The sequence below is a fragment of the Aulonocara sp. 'chitande type north' Nkhata Bay genome, linkage group LG22 (genome assembly GCF_057382095.1).
Source record: "Aulonocara sp. 'chitande type north' Nkhata Bay isolate Kocher_YH1m ecotype deep benthic linkage group LG22, A_spYH_male_GT1.1, whole genome shotgun sequence".
Classification (NCBI taxonomy): Eukaryota; Metazoa; Chordata; class Actinopteri; order Cichliformes; family Cichlidae; genus Aulonocara; species Aulonocara sp. 'chitande type north' Nkhata Bay.
The window spans coordinates 9241147-9263525 of NC_141364.1; the positions used below are offsets into that span (position 1 = coordinate 9241147).

The 22379-nt window shown below is 38.9% G+C and overlaps 1 protein-coding gene across 1 annotated transcript; it reads right to left on the reverse strand.

The window, feature by feature from the left end:
• Positions 1 to 2683: 2683 nt before the first annotated feature.
• cfap69 (cilia and flagella associated protein 69) lies at positions 2684 to 22357 on the reverse strand. Its single transcript, XM_086279159.1, has 25 exons — positions 22030 to 22357; positions 21774 to 21833; positions 21621 to 21686; positions 21185 to 21294; positions 21024 to 21100; positions 20456 to 20554; positions 18972 to 19124; positions 18604 to 18781; positions 18043 to 18166; positions 17891 to 17939; positions 17654 to 17775; positions 17346 to 17580; positions 16560 to 16724; positions 16356 to 16471; positions 16140 to 16258; positions 12875 to 12956; positions 12523 to 12715; positions 11807 to 11944; positions 11204 to 11280; positions 10612 to 10809; positions 9896 to 9982; positions 9695 to 9778; positions 6450 to 8697; positions 5405 to 5493; positions 2684 to 3630 (listed from the first exon to the last, which is right to left on the reverse strand). The coding sequence occupies exons 1-23, from the start codon at positions 22117 to 22119 to the stop codon at positions 8533 to 8535; spliced, it is 2787 nt and encodes a 928-aa protein (XP_086135285.1). The 5' UTR covers positions 22120 to 22357; the 3' UTR covers positions 2684 to 3630; positions 5405 to 5493; positions 6450 to 8532.
• Positions 22358 to 22379: the final 22 nt, after the last annotated feature.

Below are 22379 nucleotides of genomic sequence, written 5' to 3' on the forward strand. Positions count from 1 at the left end.
TGTCCCAAGTGCTTTTTTTATTAGTTATTGCAAATGCTTGATTGCAGTTCTTGCTAGATGACAAAACCACTTATTAGGTTTAGAAGGAAATGACTTTTTCTACATGAGGTAAAGTTGGAGAGCTGTTTCCCCAAACTAAATGAAATCATCATTTAAAAAACTACAATCTGTATTTACTCTGAACATCTGTGTTAACGTTTGAAATTGTAAACATGTAAGTGTAACAAACATGTTAAAACATAAGAAATCAGGAAGGGGCATGTATAGGAATTTCTTTTAGTTATGTATTAATCACATTATTTTATTGTATGATACCTTGGTGCCACTGGATTTTAACATGTCTCACACTCATACAGTAAGACAAATGGTGGGGGTCTAGTAAGGAAGTTGGGGGAAGCAGGCAACTCCACAGGAAGAGTCTTTTGTCTCTTTGAGGACTCTGGTAGGTAGCAAGGGAGTTTGAACCTTAAGGTGTGAAACAGCTGTGTACTGCCTTTTGTTCCTGGAGAAGGTATTTAAAGTCACCCCTAGTTTGTGGATTTGTGGTAAGCCATAGCTGTAGCTTCCCTGGGTATAATCTGTTGCATGAGGTCCAGTCAGTAGCAGCGTCCTGCTCCATCTGCTTCAGATCGTGCCACCCTTTTCCTGCAGCCACCACCTGGACCTTATTTTCAGGGCTTATTTCAGAATAATTTTCTCATCAGTCGGGTTTAATAAAACTGTACACCTACCTTTCACAAGAATTATTCTTCTCTGTTTTAGTTGGTTATTAGACAAACTCTTCACCCACTCATCCACATCCTCAGTGCGAGTCTGGCATACATTGCTCTGCCTGCAGCCGAGGTCCTGGTTTATAGTATGTTGAAGTACATCAAACTTCTCCCTGGAGGCTATGACTTCATGATGTGCTGGATGAGCCTTCTCAGTGAATTCAATCACCTGTTGAAAACCTTCCTCATCAGAATCTGCATTGAATCATTGAATCCGTTCTGCTTTAGATTTAAACACATCGATTGCGTTTGTTTGTCTGCATCTGAAGCTGAAACTCGGGTAGTTCCTGTAGTCTGCCATCTCCAGTGACATTTGCTCATACTCACGTATCAGTTTTAGGCAGTTCTTACACAGGTGAGGCAAAATATCATCATGCATTCCCAACAATCCAGGTGGGGTGGCTGACCTCAGGCATGCCTTTTTCCACACCACAACAGGTGTAAACAATTGGCAATTAAGCTGTGGCAACACCCAGAGACTTGCACTGGCACTGCAAGGCGAGTAGTTTCAGAGAGATGTAGCACAGGGAAATTGTTAGTATGCACATCTTACGTACACCTTTCAGGACCTGGATTATTAATTATGACTATTAATATAAGTGATTACATTTCCCACTTATTTTAGGATCAATAAAGTTAAACTAAATAAAGTTAAACTAACTCAAAATAAGAAGATGAGAGAATCAACGATGAGTAAAGGAGGACAAGAGCGAGGTAAAGTCAGTGAGGGAACAGGTAAATAAACAGGAATCTTTTAATCTGAGTGAAGGCTACACATATCATCCTAATTATTTTAGATTCTGCGGGTCTGCAGACTCAGACGTTTGCCCTGCTCACAAACAAACATAAGATTTATGACCACAGTTAATATAAAGAGATCATGGTCTCAGTTTGCTCTTCAGTTATCTTATTGAGTACAGCATGTGGTTCATTCTGTAATTTGTCGTCCCATTAGAGTCAATCAGAAGGAAACAACAGGGCACAGCTGCTCTGTGATTCACACCACAAGAGTTGTGTTTTCTCTTCCTCAGTTCACAACTCTGTCCTCACAAACAAACAGCCTCGGTGGCTAAAGATCCAACTTTTATTTACACTCTGTGCTCACAAATGAAAGTCAAACAATAAAATTATGAACACCAGAGATGTTGAAATGTCAATTCTAAGATGAACATGATCACCATGCAGTTAACAGGCACTAACTAAATTTCCTAGAAGCTCTTTCAATATAATCTCGATCTATATTAGAAGCATCAATTTTATGGTTTTGTATGTCTTTATGTTCAGGAATGAGACACAGAAAAGGACAGGGTGTTATTCGGTGTCCATCTGGAGGCAGATGTGCTGATATGATACAGAAACAAGTCCCATGCAGTGACCCACAGGAGGGCTCGGTCATCTAGATCAGCAGTGATATTGTAATTCCCCTATTTATTACTGGGTATCATCCTTTACAGCTCTGAGTCACTCCCAGGCCTGATTGGAAAAAACCGATTCAAAGCGTCACCCAAAGCGAGAACCGGAAAAGGGAGTCTGTTCATCCCAACATCCCGGACCATTTGACAAACTCATGTGAGACCGAAGAATCAGTCGATTTGAAAATAAACTCATGTCACGATTCACGCCTTGCAGTAAAATCACTTCCTCTGCTGGAGCTTCAGTCACATTAATCACCCCATACAGACTGTGCAGTCGCCTGACAGCATCCGTTTCCCCTCAGACCGTTTCCACATGGATGAAGCCTGAGAACCAGAGAGCGCTTTGAAAACATTCTGACTGATGTGTCTGTCCTGTCTGCTTTTACAGGACAGAATGGTGCGATCCTGTTAAGCTTTAAAGGCTTGTTGTCCTTGAGCCGAGAAGCACCTGAATGGACTGCAGTCTGCTGTTTGAAAACATTAGTCTGCACACAGAGCTCAGAAAATGTGAACATTTTTATTAGACGCACAAAGAAGTGTAGATATCTCTGAGTTAGCATCTTACATTTACAGACATTTTCTTCAGTAAGTCGTTCGAAGATGCTTCGAAGATGCTTAGTGTGATTAGTGAAGAAATACTCAGATGTGATGCTGCTTAATAATTTATATAAAAACTATCAGAAATGCCTGGAAGGGTGTGTTTGTGACTAATATTAATGAATAAAATAACTTTGTAAGATTTTCAACTTACATTAGTTTTGCTGGATGTTTCTTCCTGTTAAAAAGGAGTTTTTCCTTCCCACTGTCACCAAAGCACTTGCACATAGGGGGTCTAATCATTGTTGGGCTTTTCTCTGTTTTCCTTGTATTATTGTAGGATTTTTAGCTGACAATAAAAAGCACCTTGAGGCGACTTGTTGTGATTTGGTTCTATATAAATAAAATTGAATTGAATTACATCTGTATTATACACATTTTTAAATTAAAACTAAACTCTAATGCTGTTTGTTAATTGATGATTAACTGAATTAAAGTACAAATCTCTGATTTAATACGCACTCCTTTTAAAGACATCCTGCACACAACACGTAGGGTTATCAAACTACAGCTTCACACATGCGACATGCTGATGACCGACTCACATTTTCCTTCGGGGACACTTAGATTTTCCTTCTAGCACCAAACAGACACACCCACATACATAAACACACTCCTCCTCCGCTGACTTTCTCTGACGTTCACAAACACATGTCGCATGAACCGCAGAAACTGAACCGGTGAACAGGTGAGATCTCTCAGGCGTTTGGCCGCTTCAGCTGGACTCTCTCTGACATCCGCCTGGCGCTGTACAGAGACACTCCCATCCCCACCGCGGCCATCGTCATGGCGATAGGATCGATGAGGCTGCTCTGCGGCTGAATCTGGACCTCACCCGACATCTGCCTCTGTGGACGAGGTGGACACACAGGTGAAGAAAGGCTGTTAAAATATTCTTACTCCTCACTGAGTGTTTTCCTTTCAGTCACCTAGGGACTGCTATAGTGAGACACTAAAGCTTTCAGTGAATGCTCCACTTGGGTAATAATTCATCTGGCTGATGACAGCTTTAAATGTTCACGCTGTCCAATAAAGTTAAATTCAATAAAACAAAGGAAAGGCCCCAGAAGGTGCTTTAATTTCCACACCTTAAATGAGACTGATAACCGGGACGATAAATGTGATGCTTACATCATATATAACTTCTTTGGTTGGGTTTAGGAAAGGTCATGGTTTGGGGTAAAATTAACCCTTTTACCACTGATGATGATGAGTTGGAAGTGACAGATTCATCTCATCAATGTGTGTCAGGGCACAAATGCTTGCTTTGACAAAACAGCACTAATAACGGTAATAAAAATGTGTGGGCATAAAGAACACAAATGAATCCTGATCCCTTTATTTTCCTGGTAACATTTCACTAATGTAAAAATAACCAACACAAATGACCAAATCGTGATCTCGAATCAGTCCTCACGCACCCTCCATAACCGACTCCATCTCCCCGTGGACCAGCACTATTTCTCGTTTATTATTAATAAATACCCTCTAACTGGATCTTAGTTTGTTTCTTTACATTGTCATTCTGTATTTCTTTAGTCTTTTCAGTCTTGAGGTCTTTCTTCGAGTTACTGTATATATCAGAGTTTATTAGTTTGCTCAGATTTTTTCCTCATATTAAGTTTACGTTTGTGTTTCACTATTTGGTTATGATTGCTTACTTCCTGTTCTACTTTATAAGTCATCTTCCGTGACTCGTAATACATTTTACGTCCTCCCCTGTGATTGTGCTGATTTTCTGCACCTACTTCTTGTTTTTCACTGCTGTGTTCACATCCCCGATTGCATTTCTGTGTATACACAGCGCCGTCTCACCCCGCAGTCCTTTGCCTCACTGTCTCTTCTGCATGTCTTCAGTTAGTTTTCCATTTTTTTATTTTCAGAGTGGATTAATAAAATCTAATCATTGTTAAAGTAACAAGTTTTAAACCCTTTCCAACTTCACTACAGTAGCAAACATCATAACCTGTCATCTGTGCATCTGTTGGACACGCCCAGGAGTCCGCATAACTCCACCCTTTAGGCGTGACAGACCTACCTCCTTACCACCAGACACAACCTGCTTCACTGCAGTTTTTTCAACTACTTTAATATAGCTTAAATTAACAGTATATGAAGGAATTAAATTAGACACAAAAAGTGTGATTTAATCGCCCGATGGGCCAATGGAGGGAAAACTTTTCCTAAAACCACTGATGTGTCTTTGATCTGTGAGCGATTAAAGATCAAATTGATATAAAGTAAAGGCTAAAGAAGAAGTCACTCATTTTTTATGAAGGTAAACATTAAATCTACTCACCTACCTCACCACCATTTTTGGTACTTTTGAGAACTGAGCAGGACGACAGCATCAGTTATTTTTCTGTTGCTGGAGTCTGAACAGCTTATATAACATAAACCCTCCAGAGATGGAGCTTTCTGAACATCCTGTCCACTGCTGCTGTTTGTCATAGTCTAAAGTATCGCTATTAAAAATGTATAGAAACCATAAATTATTCATTCAGACTCAGATTTGCTTTATGATAACAACAGATAGAAGACTTTTCTGTGCACACACGTTTACTGATGAAGAACCACTTAATGATGAAACATGGATGTAATCAGGAATTAAGAGTCACAAACCTGGAGGAGGCGGAAGTATCCCGGTGTCAGTCTTCCCAGTCTGATCATCATTCCTGCTGCCTCAGTTTCTCCGACGGGAGAGGAGCTTCCTGCAGGAGAGGAAAACTCCCATCCCTCTTACTGTTTTCATTAAGTGAGCATTGTTAGATGAGATTTATGCAGACAGTATGGCTCAGTTTCCCAGACATGGACTTAGATTTAAAACAATTTTCAGAGGTGATCTTCCGTGAAATTTTCTTTTAATTTAGGACTAGGCTCACTCAGTGTCTGGCAAACTGGCTGAATATATTATGGTTGCTTTGGACGCCTTCACTGTTTGACGGGAAAAGCCCAAAAATATATAATTAGATGCATTTCACAGAAAAATAAAGGGAAAAGACACATTTTTCTTCCACATCTCATTTATCCTGCTGTGACACCCTCCAATTTATCTCAAGGAGAACTTAATCTTCTTGATGGAAATCAGTGACTTTAAAAACAGATTTCTGCCTCACTTTGAACTGCCTGGTTTATTTGAGGATGTTTTTAATAGATACATATTTAAACCATAGTCAAGAGAAGTAAATCTCTGTGGAGAAATGAACACTTAAATTTTATTTTGAGCTATTCATTGTAACAAACCTAATACGTTGCAGACAACATAAAACTGTCTTTAACCCAACTAGTTTAGTCATATTGAGGTAATTCAAACTGATATCACAGCCTGACATAAGCTTTGTCACATCTCAGTTTCAAAGCCACTAAAGCAAGGAAATGTTTGAGGATATTAATTTTTTATTAATATCAATACCTTATTTTAAGTCTTCTTGTTTAGTATTTCTAAGGCTTACACTGTGTGACCCTTTAATAAACAGTTTATAACACATTTTAAAATGTTTTTGGACGTATTTGCCTTAAGCAGAAGCTAACTGATGACAGTAAAAGCTGTAATTATATAAACTTTTACTTTATCACTTTAACAGCTTCATTATAATGTGTTATAAGCCATTTATTGTTGGTGTCTCCACAGCGTCATCAGCCTTCAGGTAAAACATATCAGCCTCACAGTTTGAAGTTAGGAGGTCCTCGTGGAGTTGATGAGCATCCAGTTGGGATCCAGACGTGCCTTCATCAACGGCAGACGGACCTCCGGCCCCGTGAAGCCCCTCGGCAGTCTGAGCAAACAGGGGGCAGCCTGACGTGCTGAAGAGGGTCCTGTGTGTCCCTGCTCTTTTGTACAGTGTGCCACACAAACACTCGCAGCGCCGCATGAAAAGCTCCGGCCTGTCAGGGGTGATTTGGCCATCCAGCCAGTGAAACGGGTGAGAGCGGAGAGAGGAGGAGAAGAAGAAGAGGTCGCTCTGTGCAGCATGTTGCACGCTTGAAGGAACATGTGTGTTAATGCACTGCAGTCACTTATGTAACCCATAAAAGAGAAAATACTTTTTAACAACCCAGCAGTAAAAAGTTTAATTTTTACAGCCAAAAAAACTGCAGCATTTAATGAGAGCGTTAACCTCGAGTGGATGTAATTACACTGTGGGCTTATTATGTTTAAAGGTAAAGTGATGTTACATAATGCAGCGGAGTCTATGAGGCCACATTGATTGTTCAGGCTCTCTTTGTTCGTGGTGCAGGAGTGGTTACATAAATGCAGGATGAAAACATACCAAAACATTAGAATTTTATTTTTAACGATTTAAAGATTATTGTTAATAAATCTAATTACTTTATTAGTTTTGATGCAAAAACCATAATTATTTGGAAAAAAAACAACAATTTGAATTTAAAACAGATTGTACATGAATGCTCTGTGCACCGAAATAAGTCATGTTAGCTCCAAAGGAAAGCCAAGTTACTGCTTCTCACAGTCGCACTGAGAGGACTTGAAAAATATGTAAATAAATAAAAATATAATAGTCGGGTTATGGCTCAGATAAGTCTTCAGGAAATTAAAGTAAGCCAGTGTAACATTGTCTGAAAGGACAGAGACTGTGTGTGTGCCTGTATAAAGGGCTGGGGTGGTGGGCTAGACTACAAGGTGTTGATTGTACACATGGAGTGACCTCACGTCTGCATCTGCTGCATCCCTCGAGAGCCACAGGAACCAGAAATGTAAACACTATAAGCAGCTTTCTTGAATTATTTTTCTTTTATCTTTCTTGTTTTCTCTTCCTGACAAGTTGGTTTTCTTGTTCTAGCCTTAGTTTTTAGATCTTGGTCTGTATTTTGCTTCGGTTCCTATTTTGAGTTTAGATTGTCCCAATCTGTTCTCGTCTCTGTGTTAATGCTGTTGGGTTCATGTTTAATGTGAGTTTTCTTGTCTCTGTGTTTAGTACGTGTCTTTTTTATGCAAGCTTGTTTCTGCAACAGAAAAAGAAAAAAACATTTTGCCAGGCAGAGCAAAGGTACAATTTTAAGCTATTTTCTTTTTAAGTTAACAACCCCAAATTGTGTTTTTTAGATGGTGGATACAAACTTCCATACCTTTAGGTTGTTTTCTCTTCATTTTCCTTCTGTTTTGCTCTGGAGTTTTGAGTCTCCACCTGTGTCTAATCCCTAATCATCACTCTGTCTAGAATTACACCTTGCACTCAAAACAATAGTACTTGTCCTCATAAATATGAAGCAATAACTGTGAGTAAAATGCAAATTATTCAAATTATTAATCAATAAGGTAAACATGCTTGGTATAAACTGAATGCACACCAATTAAGTAAATTTCATTTAACCATTAAGTTTAATGTTTAACATTTCACTTTGTAACAAAATTACAAAAAAAACCTTGCATAATTAACTTACTTAAAGTCTGCATTTTTGAGTATTATAATATTATTTTTTTAGTGTGGGTTGTTTGCACTGAGTCACTCCTTCACTGCCCTTTTTTCCCCCCGTTTAAAAAAAAAAACGTATGTATCTTCTTGCCGATTGGACTCAGTTATTTTGGACTGCTTTAAACTAGTAAAGTTCACTTTAAGTTGTAATGAACTTTCTGACCCCTCTGCTCTACTCATGTATCTTGACAATTCCTGTAAAACACCTTAATGCAGTCTTTACATTAATGCAGTTTAATTTTATGAGCATACAGCACAATAAATGCTGTGACATGACAATGTGAATGCCTTGTATTAAGAGTGACTTCGGTAACGTCAGTCTGCAGAAGACGCCGTGCTGAAGTAGTCTGGGTTTGGTGTTGTTGGTTCTCCTTTGTCCTGACTTGGGGCTCTGACCGGCGTTCTTACCAGCGTCACCTTCACTCCTGCTGGACCCTGAGCGTCCGTGCTCTCCACTCCAACGACGTGTCCGATGAAATGCTGAAACACACCGAAACAGAACGTCAAGACTACAGCGAGTTGCTCCTCAATTTTTAAAATTTTGATCATTGTTCACAAATAACAGGAAAAGAACTGAATTAAAGATAAAGAAACTCTTTTGTATCTAACAACTCTTTACAGAGCATATTCTGAAGGGCATCACATTTCACCAAAACTTCAGATTTATATTTGGTTATCACCTTAAAATATTAAAAGTTTGCATAATAACTACCGGTACACCAATTCCTCACCACCATTTGTTCTTACCCCCTGCGTATTTAAGCTGACTTCATGATCATTTTGTGCTTTGTGCATTATTAGTGCAGAGTTAAGATCTACTGAAGTTATTAATTAGTGAAGTCAAGCTACAGCAAGTCTAGTTAAGAGTATTTTCCTTTGTGCGTCGTACTTAACCCTGTCTCCCTGTCTACAGAGCTTCCTGGATTTTCCCCCGTGTGATTCCCGTGTGGCAGTGTCGGAGTGTAAGCCTGTGATCGTGTGTGTGGATGATTTGAAGAACGCGTGCTTTCCCCCTGGACTTCCCTGGAGACCCCTTCTTCCCTCACTCAGCTGTATATAGCACCCCCCGCACCTTCTTGTATATACACCTGGTGAATTGTAAATAAATCCTTCTTGTGAGCATCAGAACTGGAGTCCTGCGCTTGAGTCCTCCTCCAAACCGTAACATAAAGTACGTCTAATCTCATCTTATATATTTTCATTCATCTTCTTCATTTATGTTATTGGGCCCCTGAATGTCAGGATTTATCTACTATTAAAACTAATTTCAGAGATGCTTTCTAAGCCACAAACTCCAAATTAAGCTGAAATTCATTACATGCATTAAAAATGCTCATTCTCAGAACCAGAAAATGAGCTATACCTGAAACAGACTTTTTTCTTTGCTCCATTTTGTGAAAATAAGATATGAGATTTAAGTATTTTAATCAATTAAGTGGGTGACCTGTAAAAGTCACGAAAGGTTAAGTGTAAAGACCTCAGCAGGGCGGATAGCAGCGTCCTCGTGCTTTGGTTTAGGTCTGGATGATTCGGCGTACTTCTCCCTCTGTGCTTTTACTTCCTGTATACAAAGCGCATAACAAAAATATACACTTACTACTTATACTGAGAATCTAGATATTATTATTGTTATTATTATTATTATTAGGATAGAATTTATAGTTAAAAATCTTTAAACCTTCAGGGCTTCATAGTTTGAAGTTCTGGAAACATAATCCTCCCATGACTTCGCCATGAACTCCTTTTGCTTCCAGCGAGACTTCATCTGCGATAAAGACAGAAAAAAGTCAGAATTCATTTTACTATCAAATCAATTTTATTTATATAGCACTTTTAAAAACAACAACTGTTGACCAGAAAATAACAATAAAATAATCAGATAAAATTTAAAAGGAAAGTAAAATAAAAGATAAGAAAAAAATAAGAATAAAATAAGAATTTTATCATTAATAATAAAATAATGACAAAATAATGACATTTTTACTCTTTGGCTTTTAATAAGCATTATTAAAAGCCAAAGAGTAAAAATGGGACTTTAAACGAGTTTTAAATGTATCCAGTGTTGGAGAGGTCCTGATATGTAAAGGCAGTTTCGGAGCAGTCACAGCAAAAGCCTGATCTCCTCCAACTAAAACAAATTGTCCCAGAGGATCTCTGCTTCTAGTCAAACATACAATGAAAATGTTTTACTAGACATACAAAAAAAGAAAGAAAAAAAAAGAGTGAATTTGTTTGATTATGCATGTGAAAATAAATCTGATTATTTGTATAGTAGCTCAGGAAGAAAAAAAAAACAATCTGTGTAATATAATTTGTCTTTTTGGGGTTTTTTGTTAAAGAAAAACATTTTAAGCTGACTTTCATGTAAGCTATTTCCACTCCTTTACTCCGTACCTCTGTGTATGTGAGTTTCTCTTCTCTGATGTCCTCCTTCTGATGGTGCTCCAGGATGCTGTTTTGTTCCTCCACGATCCTCTTCGCCGTGTCCTCTGCGATCTTGCAGATGGTGCTCAGAGCCTCCTGGTCGGGGCTGATCGGCCTACCGCCTTCCAGACTCAGTTCCCGGCTGATCTCATCCCACACCTCACCGACCTGCAGCACCACAAGAGACAGACATGTTGATGTTTATCTCGGTTTATGTCCTCTGCATCTGAAACCTTTAAGAGAGCTCCAGACTCCTTTAAGTCTTTACTCCCTGTGACTAACGGTTATTTATAGATTGTTTTCCTGACAGACTTTCACTGCCTGAGTATCCAAAACTTAAGCTGCTGGTTCAGCCACAGTAAGACAAAATAAGATGGTCCCTCAGAGTTCTCGCTCTCTGTATTTTGTTGAACGAGGACTTTTGTACTTTCACTTTGAATATCTCTACTCTACTCACAGCTAAAGCTTCATATTAATTTCAGGTTTGAACAAACTTTGAACAGATTGTAAGTCTGAGCAACTATTATATGAAGCATCAACAGTATTTCCTCTTCACTTTTACCTTAAAGTCTAGATATCTCCTGATGATGGTCAGAGTCACATAATCTTTTCCCAACAATCCAGGAAGATCCTGAAACCCTGAAAAAGGAAAAAGTCACAAATACTCCCGTTTGCTTTTTAATATAACAATATTAGCTGTGCCCAACAACTGAATGTTTTGAACAGAACATCATGATATCATTTTATTACTCTGATATTTCAAAACTTCAAAATATCTTCAATCAATAAGTGATAAATTTCATTTAAAAAAGCCAAATTGAGACTGAATATGATTTGAAAGACTACAAAAAGAAACATGTAAAAATAGCCTTTTGTTTTACAACCTTCTGGATTTTGTTTTAATGGTATTTTTTTATTAATAAAAATAAATACTAAATAAATAAATATGTATAACTGGTCTATAGGAGGAGCTACAAAGAAATTGGGCTAGTATTTAGTATTTATTTATTTATTGTCATTGTCAAGAACAATGAAATTGCGTTTGGGGCTTCCATACAACCCAAAAAAAAAGAAGAAAATAATAAATAATCAAATAATCTAATTACAAAATCTTCTTAATAAATACTTTACATTTAGTATGAAACTGAATAATTTGTTTGGTTACCAATTTTGCAGAAGACGGAGTAAATCTTCGATCGCAGGTTCTCTGACATCTCCAATACTGCAGCACTCGGCACATTAGCAGGAAATGAAAGCTGAGCTTCATCCAGCTGGAAAAGACTGTGGATGGGCCTCTGAGGATCTTCAAGATAAAAGAAATAACAAAGAGAACTATATGAGATTACAGAGCCAAAAGGACCTAAAATCTGATTTTTACCTGCTGGCAAAATGTAAAACTTTTAAAACCTTCTGTCTGAGACGGAGAGATGAAAAAACAAAATCCATCAGCTATGCAAAAACATACAAAAAAGTATTTTCATTTACATCGTTTCCAGTTATATTTAACCATTCCCTGCATCTGGTTGGCTCAGTGGTACAGAACGTTATCGTTACATAAAAATGTCAGATAAAAATCAGATGTTTATAAAATCCAGGTTGGGAAAAGAAATAATGCTGTGTGTGTCGAAGTCCAACACAGACAGTGGAGGACAAAGCAGAGGCGCCCGTAAAAGACCCCAAAACAACATTACAGACTAACAGGATACTTAAAAAAAAAAAAAATTGCATCAGCAGTTTAGTAGAAACATTTACCTGTTAGTGCAGCAGAAATCTAAAAAACATAAAGTTCTTTATTTCGATTTGATATCTAATTGAAAGAAAAAGGTGAAATCTGTTCTCAGTGCGATGATCTGAATCAACATGGAAGCATCGCAGACCGACCTGCGATGCTTCCATGTTGATTTCGAGGAACTCCTAGCTCCTCCTCTTCCTCTCTCCACAGCTGCAGCAGGAGTCTCGGAGCCGTCTGTCCGTTGCCGTCCCTCCACGTCAGAATGTACGGCACCGTGTTCGGGTTGTCACATAACTCTAACAGGGTGGCGAGGACGACACCGTGCACACACCTGGGGCTTGTCTGCAGGAGAAAAGGACGTTTATATTACCTGTGAACGCTGCCTTGTATGAACTAGCTTTAACACAGAGCAGCTGAGATCCTATTTTTAATCACAAAATACAGGAAGAAAAAAGGAAACTTTTATAGCCTCGACAGTAAATTCAGGAAACTTTTACTCACACTGAGTAAGTTGAGGAGAAGAAACACCCCGTCTTTAACCAGAAAGTAATCTTCTGTGGTGTAGCAGCCTACGACACACGACCTGATGGGAGAAAAGGCGCACAGACAGAAACTTTCTCAGCTGTAGGAGACAAAAAATAGACCCCTGATAGTTGGCTTGTAATTGCAACAAAAAATGTGCTTGTTGAGCTGCTCGCAGGTCCATAACAGAACTGAAAAATCAAGATCAGACCCGTATAACAAGTGTTATGATGACCTGAACTCGAGGTCATTATAACAGATCTCGAGATTCTGTACTTTTATTTCTAATGGGGTAGACATCAAATATTTCTCCAGATTAGGTTAAAATTCACTGACCCTCTTCATGCTGATGGTCATATCTGTTACTACACCATAGCCTATGGATAAAACTATGATTAAATGTAGGTAATATTGTAGAAAGTAGTAAATAATGTTTCCCAGAAAGTTGATTCTGTTCATATGGACCACAATTCACTCACGTTCTGTGGACAAACACATCGAGTTCACCAGGGAGGATATGAAATAGGACAGTAAAACGACAAATTACTGTGAGTAATAGAGAGACTTTTGAAAGTTCATGTGTACCATAAACCAATGCTTACAGCCCAGTATTTAAGGTATAACTCTCACCAGTCTCTGGAGCACAAATTGGGTATTATTAGAACGCTACAGCACCATCTCCTCAGAGCACAGTCCCCCCCCTCCAGGATCCTCCAGGATCCAGAAGGTTAATCACTGCCTGCATAAAAACTGTTGGTGATCCCTCATGTCAGGGGTGTCCAACTCCAGGCCTCGAGGGCCGGTGTCCTGCAGGTTTTAGATGTGTTTGATCCAACACAGCTGATTTAAATGACAAAATTACCTCCTCAACATGTCTTGAAGTTCTCCAGAGGCCTGGTAATGAAATAATCATTTGATTCAGGTGTGTTAACCCAGAGTGAGATCTAAAACCTGCAGGACACCGGCCCTTAAGGCCTGGAGTTGGATACCCCTGCCTTATGTGAACAGCTGAGACAGGCTTTTTGAAAAACACAGCATCTCTGTCACTTTCGCCAAAAAATGGTCCACTCCAAGGACCCCAGGTCTCTCGGAGTAAACAGAATAATATAGTGTACGTCATTAAGTGCCAGGAGGACTGCTGTTTATCATGCATCAGGGAAACCAAACAACCTCTCGCTAAACACACAGAAGACATGCTTCCTTGGGGTGGGACTCTGCAGTCTATTGAACCTGCAGGCCAGTGGCCAATCTTTCAATTATGAGGAAGTGCACATCCTGGGCAGGGAGCAACACTGGTTAGAGTGAGGAGTCAAGGAAGGCGAACAACCATAGTACATCTGTCACCTTCTTACAGTGCCATGATTGCAGCCACTCCCAAGTAGGGCTGGGCCATATTATACCGTTCACGGTAATACCGGTATAATGTTAGGCAACGATAGGAAAATGAAATATCGCGATAGAATGGGAGTAAAACGCGCGTGCGCAGTGCCTTTGTTTTCATACGCACATGGCCGATTGTTGAGTGAAACAGATGAACCAGAATTGGTTTGTAAAAATGGTGCAACTTCCGTGATGTGGAACTGGTTTGGTGTTTGTCCGTCAGATACACAACAAAGCACATTTTTTTGCAGAACATGCAAGCGGCCGTTGTTATTGTCATATTTGTCGGACTAAGATGCTCTTAAATCTGGGAGTAATCTGGGTCCTAAACTCCGTATGCTTCAGGTCAAACAACACTGCAGCATCACTTAGAGTTAAAAACTGTCTAAATTCTTTCATCTTTAATAAAACGATCAGCATTGCTGCTTTACCAGGTGTAACTATAAAGTTTAACTTCCAGGCATCCATGAAAACAAAAGTTATTACATTTAACGGAGTTAGAAGTTAGCAGGAAGCTAGCGGAAGTTAGCTCGCTAGTTTCGCTAGTTACCTAAGCATGATATTGCATGTTCTGACTGAGAGATTTCTGAAAAAATTCAAACGTACAGCTCTGCTATCACTTCCAACATAAATGAAGACAGGAAACTAAACAGCAGTGACGTTTGTAGGGTTACTGAAGTTGGGCTAGCTGGTATATAATGATGTGCTACGTGATCGCTAGCGACACAGCTATGTTAGCATAACATAAACAGTGAAGCTGGAGGACGAACACTAACACTTTTCCACTTATAAAAGTTAACGTTAAAGTTCCTGATAGTTAGAGACAAATGCAATCGCATGGCAGGATGCTGTAAACGGACCAATCTTCAGTCAGGAGAACAACTGAGATAATCCATCCACAATACGAGGTTAGTCATTAATATACTGCAACAACATGGGAATAGAGCAGCTGCCAGAGAATTCACCATTAATGAATCAATGGTACAGAAGTGGAGGAAGCAAGAAGAATGAGTTTAATAAAGTTTGATTTATCTGACTGCTTTGTTTCGCTTAATGTGCCTTATAATCCTGTGCACTTTATGGTCCGAAAAATACGTACTGCACACTGCAGTTTAATGTTGCAAAGCACCTCTTTTTAACTTCAGTGGATATTATACATGGTTATGCTCAGGATGTGTCAGCCCATTTCTACTGGAAATGCCTTTTGGTTAAACTTTCAGCAAGGAATTTGCATTTGCACTGTTACATTTTTATAAAGCTTTAATGTACATAAAAACCAGCTTCTTGTTTAAGTGAAAATAAATGGAAGATTGTTTTTTTGCGCTAGTAATGTTGTGGAGTTGTATTTTGTCTCGCATCAATTATATCGTTGGTTATATCGTTATCGCAAATTTTCAAATATATATCGTGATAAATATTTTTGGCCATATCGCCCTGCTCTACTCCCAAGCTCACTGTAAGTCGTACTGATTAATGTTCATTATGACTAGTTTACTGCATAAACCTTCAGAAAAACGAAAATAAAATTGAAAATAAAATACTTATCAGCAAAAGGCCCCAGATTTAAGAGGTTAAATGCCTCTGAGCTGAACTGCATTCATATTATGTAAACTGAGCAAGTCCCATTTGTCCGCTAAGGCAGTTATGCCATTAAATCGAAGTGAGTTTTTCATCTGCTCCAATACAGAAACTATATTATACAATTAAATTATGCCTAACAAAGACATCATCATACATCTGGCTAACAGAGTTACACTTCTGGTTTCTCATATTACTCTAGCCTGGATCTGGCAAATGTAAATGACTGTACAAGTATGAATAAATACAGCAGTTAATCTATTAAAGTGTGCTGCAGTTCACTGACCACACACAGTCCACTGTGGAGAGCACGAGCTTGTTGTGTCCGAGGCCGCTGTAAAACTTGTCGGAGCCTTTTTTCAGAAAATGAACCGCCATCTCAACTCCCTCTGAGCCAAACAGTTCCTATGAAACAGAACAGGCAGCAAACAAACACAGACTCACCAGATATCCAACTAGCCAGTTCTAAGCGCTTTTATTAAGTTAGCAATATGAGCTTTACCTTTCTGTGCATGTCGGTCTCACACAGCGTTGAAAGGATCACCTGAATATCCGACTTTATCTCCAGAGCGACGACATCATCTTCATCAGGACCCGCGTCTATCTGCATGAGAATCCCTGAGGAAACACGACAGCTTTGACTCTACTGAATTCATCAACAGTAAATGTTGATATTGAGCATGTGTCATGTGTCCAGTCCAGTCACCCAGAAGCTGGTTGATGATTCCCTGATCACAGAGGTCCTGGTTTACAGACTCTTCACCCAGAGAAGTCACCGATCTCAGCACTCTGATACAGTGCCGCGTCTGTGCCTTCTTACCGCCTCTGCCTCCGGTGGCGTGGAAGCTGTGACCCTGGCCAAAGTAAGAATCTGAAATAAAGGAGAGAATATAGTTACTGACTGATTGTTCAGTTTGTGAAAAAGTTTGCGAACCCTTTAAGATTTTGTATATTTCTGCATATATTTTCTTTGCAAGCTCCTTTGAATATTTCTGCATAGATATTATCTAAAATATAACAAGTGTTTTACCCATTTCCTAAATACAGATAAAGAAAACCTGATTAAAAATTCAAATGAAAATGTTTCATTGGACTTTATTTAATGAGGTGTGTATTACATGGATTACATACTTCATTAAAAGTCAAAAGCATGTGAGAGGAGTTGAAATGTGTATTATTTAAGAGCTATTTTTGGTTAGATTTGGGGGTGTGATTATGAGGTATTTTGTAAGCTGTGAAACTAGTTAAACTATCAGTTGCATTAAAAAATAACCTTTAAGAGACAAAAGAAGAGTATGATAAAGTGTAAGAGATAAAAGCTGTTTAAATGTCTGTTGCGTAGCAAATCATGGTCATGACAAAAAGTAAGTGTATAAGTGACTTTGTGTTTGGCTCAAATACACTCTGATAGGACACTGCAATTCCCTTGACCTTTAACCTTTCAGATACAGTACAGATTCTGCTTGGTCTTGTTTTTCTTGTGTTTCCTAACCTGGCCCAACACACCAGTCCAGCAGGAGTAGCAGACAGGTACTCCCCTCACAGGAAATGTACTCCTCCAACATGAGCGGCCCGATGGTGGCGAGGGTGGCCAGCGCCTGCAGCTGGAGCTCCTCCTTTTGCGCAGCGGACCAGTGTCGTGACCCCGACTGACACTCAGACGAGGAGGCGACAGGCGGCTTCATGAGCGCCAGCAGAGCCAGAACAACACGTTCTTCTTTATAAAGCTGAGAGAAGAAAACTGAGTCATCACACAGGTTATCCAAACTTAAACAATAACTGGGTGAGCGTGTGACTGACCTGCAGGGCAGCCAAGTCCCTCGACATAACAACCAGCAGATTCAACAGCAACTTCTTCATTTTCAAGTCTTCGTTACTATAGCTGAGCTTCAGGTTGCGGATCAAAGGGTTGTGACTTTTCACTAAAACATAAATAAAATAAGCAGTTTTATTTTCATAAAAGATGCTACTGTATTCATGAATAATGAAGTCATTTGTAAAAAAGTGTGTAACATTTAAAGGATCGAGTGCCCTCACGCTCTGGAAATGTGCTGAAAACCACAAGCTGTTTGGCAAATGAACTCTCCTGAAAATTAGAAACACCTCAAATTATTAAAGAAATTCATAAAAACACCCGGTGGGTGAAAAAAAGTAACAAATTACAATTCATTAAACTGTCCTGTACTCACAATAAGCTGTGAGCCTGGACTTTCTGCAATGAGAGTTGTGATCACGAGCAGATCGTTTCTGAGTTGGAGGTCTGAATGTCCAGAGCCGGTGTTCAGCAGGTGAAAAAATGCTTCTTTCAGAGAGCTGAGGAACAAATAAAGCCAAAAGTCAGCTATCAAAGGATAAATGACAGCACAAAGGCCTGCCACATAAGGAACACACAACCAACAGAAATCAGATGAATTACAAATAATTAAACTTTTCCATTAAAAATGATGGTTTGGCTAAAATCAGAGCTGCAGGCATTTCAATTATGTAAAATCATTACACACAACAAAAGAATGATGTATTTGTTATGTTTATTTCATTGTAGTTCTGTATTTCTTCCCTAGTCTTTTAAAGGTGTGTTGATTGTTCGAGGCATTTAATAGATTAGAAAAACATTGTACTTAAAATCTTGAAATTTTTGTGAAGTAAACTCCAAGGAATTTTCCCTTATGCTGCCTCATTTAAAAGATTCTACATCCATCAGGCACATCGTGCACATTTAAAAGCATCTTAAATGAGGAGGACACGCGTACAGGACACACTCCAGGGTGCCGAGCTGAGCGGTGACCACCTCCTTGTTGCCCCTCTCCAGCAGGTTCCAGAGGATTTCGGAAGAACGGAACAGGACCTGGCCGGACGGATCGTGGTCGTTCATGTGGAGACATACCGTCTCTGCTCCTCGTGCGTGGAGTATTGACGAACAGTTCATATCTGTGGTTGTAAAGTGAAACATAGACGTGTGTAACCCAGTAAATAACCCAGTTATTTTAAGGACACTTAAAATCATTGTCCGAAAGTCTGATTTATGTTCTTGAGAGCTGGCTACGTTCTCCAATGAAGGAGGTCATCTGCTCCTCCCCTTCCCTCCCTCACTGGCTCTGCATTGAAATAAATGACTGACCAGAGCAGCTGGAGAGGATCTGAAGGATGTGAAGGAGTTGCAGTTTGATGGTGGGCTGGTTTTCGAGAGTGGCCATGGAGAGGAGAAGTGTCTGAGCCAGCTCACTGCGCTCCAGCAGCTGCAGCCTGTAGCCTGGAGAGGTCGGCTGGAGGCCTGAGGAAACAGAGCAGAAACATTATTAAATACAACTATAAATGTTTAAATGCCAGGTTCAACATCAGGGAAGAAACAAGCTAAGAGATCATTATAAGCCATTTAAAGTGGATTTATTAAGGTGATTTCAGCCATAGCGCAATCCCTCACATCAGCTTCTGTTTAAAACAAGTAATTTTAGCCCTTTTCCTCTTACCCCAACCTCATCCTGATTGGCTGACCCTCACAAACAGAAGCAGGTGGTGCTTCTATGCTTATATGCAGAGTTGTGCAACTTAGATGAACATATTAGAGTTATCAGCCTTTACAGAGGCAGGAGATGAAAAAAAGGCTTTTGTCAAACATGGATTAATTTTTCATACAATCTCCTCATTACCCAAAACTTTGAAATGTTAAAAATAATCATTAAATATTCTTATTGATTATATTTTCTTCTTTTTTCCCCCTTGAATTATGTATAAATGCCACATATTGTACAATTGTATATATATTTCATGTGAGCTTGTTCTTTTTTCTTTGTTCGGAAGAGAGCAGAGTGGGAGGTGAGGGTGGGGGAAAAGGGTTTCTATTACAACAGCATATTATTGGAAACTACCTTTGTATGTTGTTGCAAAAGTAATAAAAAATATTTAAAAAAAAAATCATTAAAAATTCTAAAAGTGTGCATAAAACAGAAATTAAGAAATTAAATTGTCCACTTTAAGGAACAAGACAATTACACTAATAACTAAAGAGGAATCAACATTAAAAAAGTCATGCCATGGTCAGAAAAAACCCCCCACAAATTAGATTCAGATGAAAATAAAAATTAGAGTCGCACTAAACATGAGTTTCTGGAACAAATGATGGTCAATTACTTTATTAAAGACTAAACTAACAACAAAATATATAAGTAAAAATGAGCCCTTGTACTGACCAGCCACCTACTTCACACTGGCGATATGCCTCTTGAAAGTCTACCCAAAACACTCTTTTAAATTATCAGAAAAATAACTTACCAATCCTTATTTCAGCCTCATATTTGACAGATTTTATGATCTATTCAACTTGTGCTATAATGTGTTCAAAAACTTTATCTCTTAATCCTGAACAGCCTCATAGGACACTGGGTACGGCTGTAAGCTCATGTACATATCTATATGAAATCTAACCAATTCTAATAAAGAAAACATGAAGAAAACAAATGAAAAGAAAAGAGAAGAAACACAAAGGACAAAGAAAAGCACAAGCATGCCACCACAGACGCCATGACAGAGCCTCACTTAGTGAAAGTCTAGAAAATCGGTTGTTAGAAGGGAAAGTCCGAGGCTTTCGTGTGGTACCATCCGTACCATCGAGCATCTGTTTGGGAGCCACAGAGCTGTAGAATGATTTCACGCATTCAAATATGAGCTGCCTCACTTCGGCATCAGACACTCTCATCAGACACCCTGCCAAGAGAAACACAACTCAGAAGCGCTCCATGTCGTCATTCTCATCTGAAGAACAAAAACTTCAAATGATTAAACATTTCTTAAAATTTAATAATCTATATTTCTGAGTTGTTTTTAAAAATTCACATCTTTAGAGGGAGCTAGCTTGTTTTGAATGTCATGCAGCATGTAAGGTTAACATGCCATAGCAGAAATCTTTCGATCATTAGGTTTGTAAAAATGTGATCATGTATTGCAAACAAGACCATTAAAAACCAACTAAAATAATAAAAATGTTTCAAAATTAGAAGCTGGAATTATGAAATGTTTCACAATTTTGTTCCTGTTTTGAATTTTTAACACTCTACGATCAAATAATGTTACTTTCTGTCTTTTTGTTTTAAAAAAACCCAACAACATAATTTGCACCTGTATATATATGTATTTAAAGCAGCAGTGACTGGCCAATCTGCGAGCCCTTTATTACCCATATGAGAGAGAAACTCTGTGACATCCTGAGCGTAGTGCAGCTCGTCAGATGTCTTCTCCTTCAGAAAGGGAAGCCTGAGACGAAAGACAGCAGCACTCTGATGATCAGATCATCTTGTGAGATAAAATATGAGCTGTTTGCTTGAAAGGGTTTCTTACCTACAAATTGTAAGAGCTTCACACAGAATGGACACATATTCGGGGTGATCTGTCACCTTCTCTGCGCAGATGTTGAGTATTTTTGCGATGGCTGTCAGTTCTTTTAAAAGCTTCAGACAGTTAAAGAAGTTTTTGGCAGATTGTTCACTCATGCAGAGCTAAATCCCGATAAGGGAGGGGAGGTGATGGGTCATTGTGATAACTGAGCCTATTTCTGAACAGAAAATGCTGACAGAAAGAGTGATGCTGTGATAAATTAGAGCCTTGGGACCAATGTTTGGTTTTGTGTTTACATGGTATGAGAGCAGATCTATTTCCATCACTGCAGCAGGGGACCATAATGAGGAAAATTTGACAATCTGCTGCGCTGTGTGACGCATGAGAGGGATTTCTTAGAAAGACAGTCTACAATATGAGAAAAAAACTGAAAGGATACAAAGCCAATTTGGCTTTTCTTCAGTAGTTTCTTCAGAACAAAAAGGTGCCTTTCCTTCAAGTTAGTCTTTAGTAAAAATAGGGGGATTAAATGCACTATATGTGTAATACAATAGCAGAAAAAAGAGGACTGGCATTCAGGTTTTTAACTTACTGTCAAAGGATCTTCAAGAAGACAAATCACCTTACTGAGATCGAGACTTTTAGCATTAACCTGGAGAGGAATTTAGGTTATAGTTTAGGCTGGGATATAATTTGCAATTTCTGAAATGCTCAGAAAAGTTAGAAACAATTTAACAGCAACACTATTGTGTTCAGCTGTTGATGCTTTAAATACCTGTAAATCAGGCGTTATCACACTCTAACAATGTCATTTACTTTCCCGGTGGAGACATTTCCAAACTGCTCACCTCCTGATGGCGGTGGCTCTTCTGGGATGCTTTCAAACCAATTACAGGGATCCCCGGCTTTCTTCTGTGCACAACTTTTCCCGAATCCATTTGTAAATTTAGAACCGCTTTCTAGCTTCAGTTTTTAAAGGCTAAAAATTAAAAAAAAAATTAAACATTCTCCTTTTTTAATACCTGCTGTTTTTGTTTTCGAACAAACGTGCTAACGATGCTCAGCCTGAACTTATGTAGCTTTTTAACAATCACCTCTCCTCTTCTTCTCTCCGTTTATGTTGCCAGTCTGACAGCGTACTGCCGTTGCTATGGTTACCCTGTCAGTACGGAGAGCGGCAGAGTTCAAAAATCAGAGC

What these genes read in the sequence shown, in the direction of transcription:
- cfap69 (XM_086279159.1), bottom strand. Translation starts at nt 22,119, where the DNA reads ATGGATTCGGGAAAAGTTGTGCACAGAAGAAAGCCGGGGATCCCTGTA. An exon ending in GAAGCTCTTACAATTTGTAG is followed by an intron (nt 21,101 to 21,184) that starts GTAAGAAACCCT and finishes CTTTCGTCTCAG; the next exon opens with GCTTCCCTTTCTGAAGGAGA. An exon ending in CTGCTATCCGCCCTGCTGAG is followed by an intron (nt 8,698 to 9,694) that starts GTCTTTACACTT and finishes GGTGTGTTTCAG; the next exon opens with CATTTCATCGGACACGTCGT.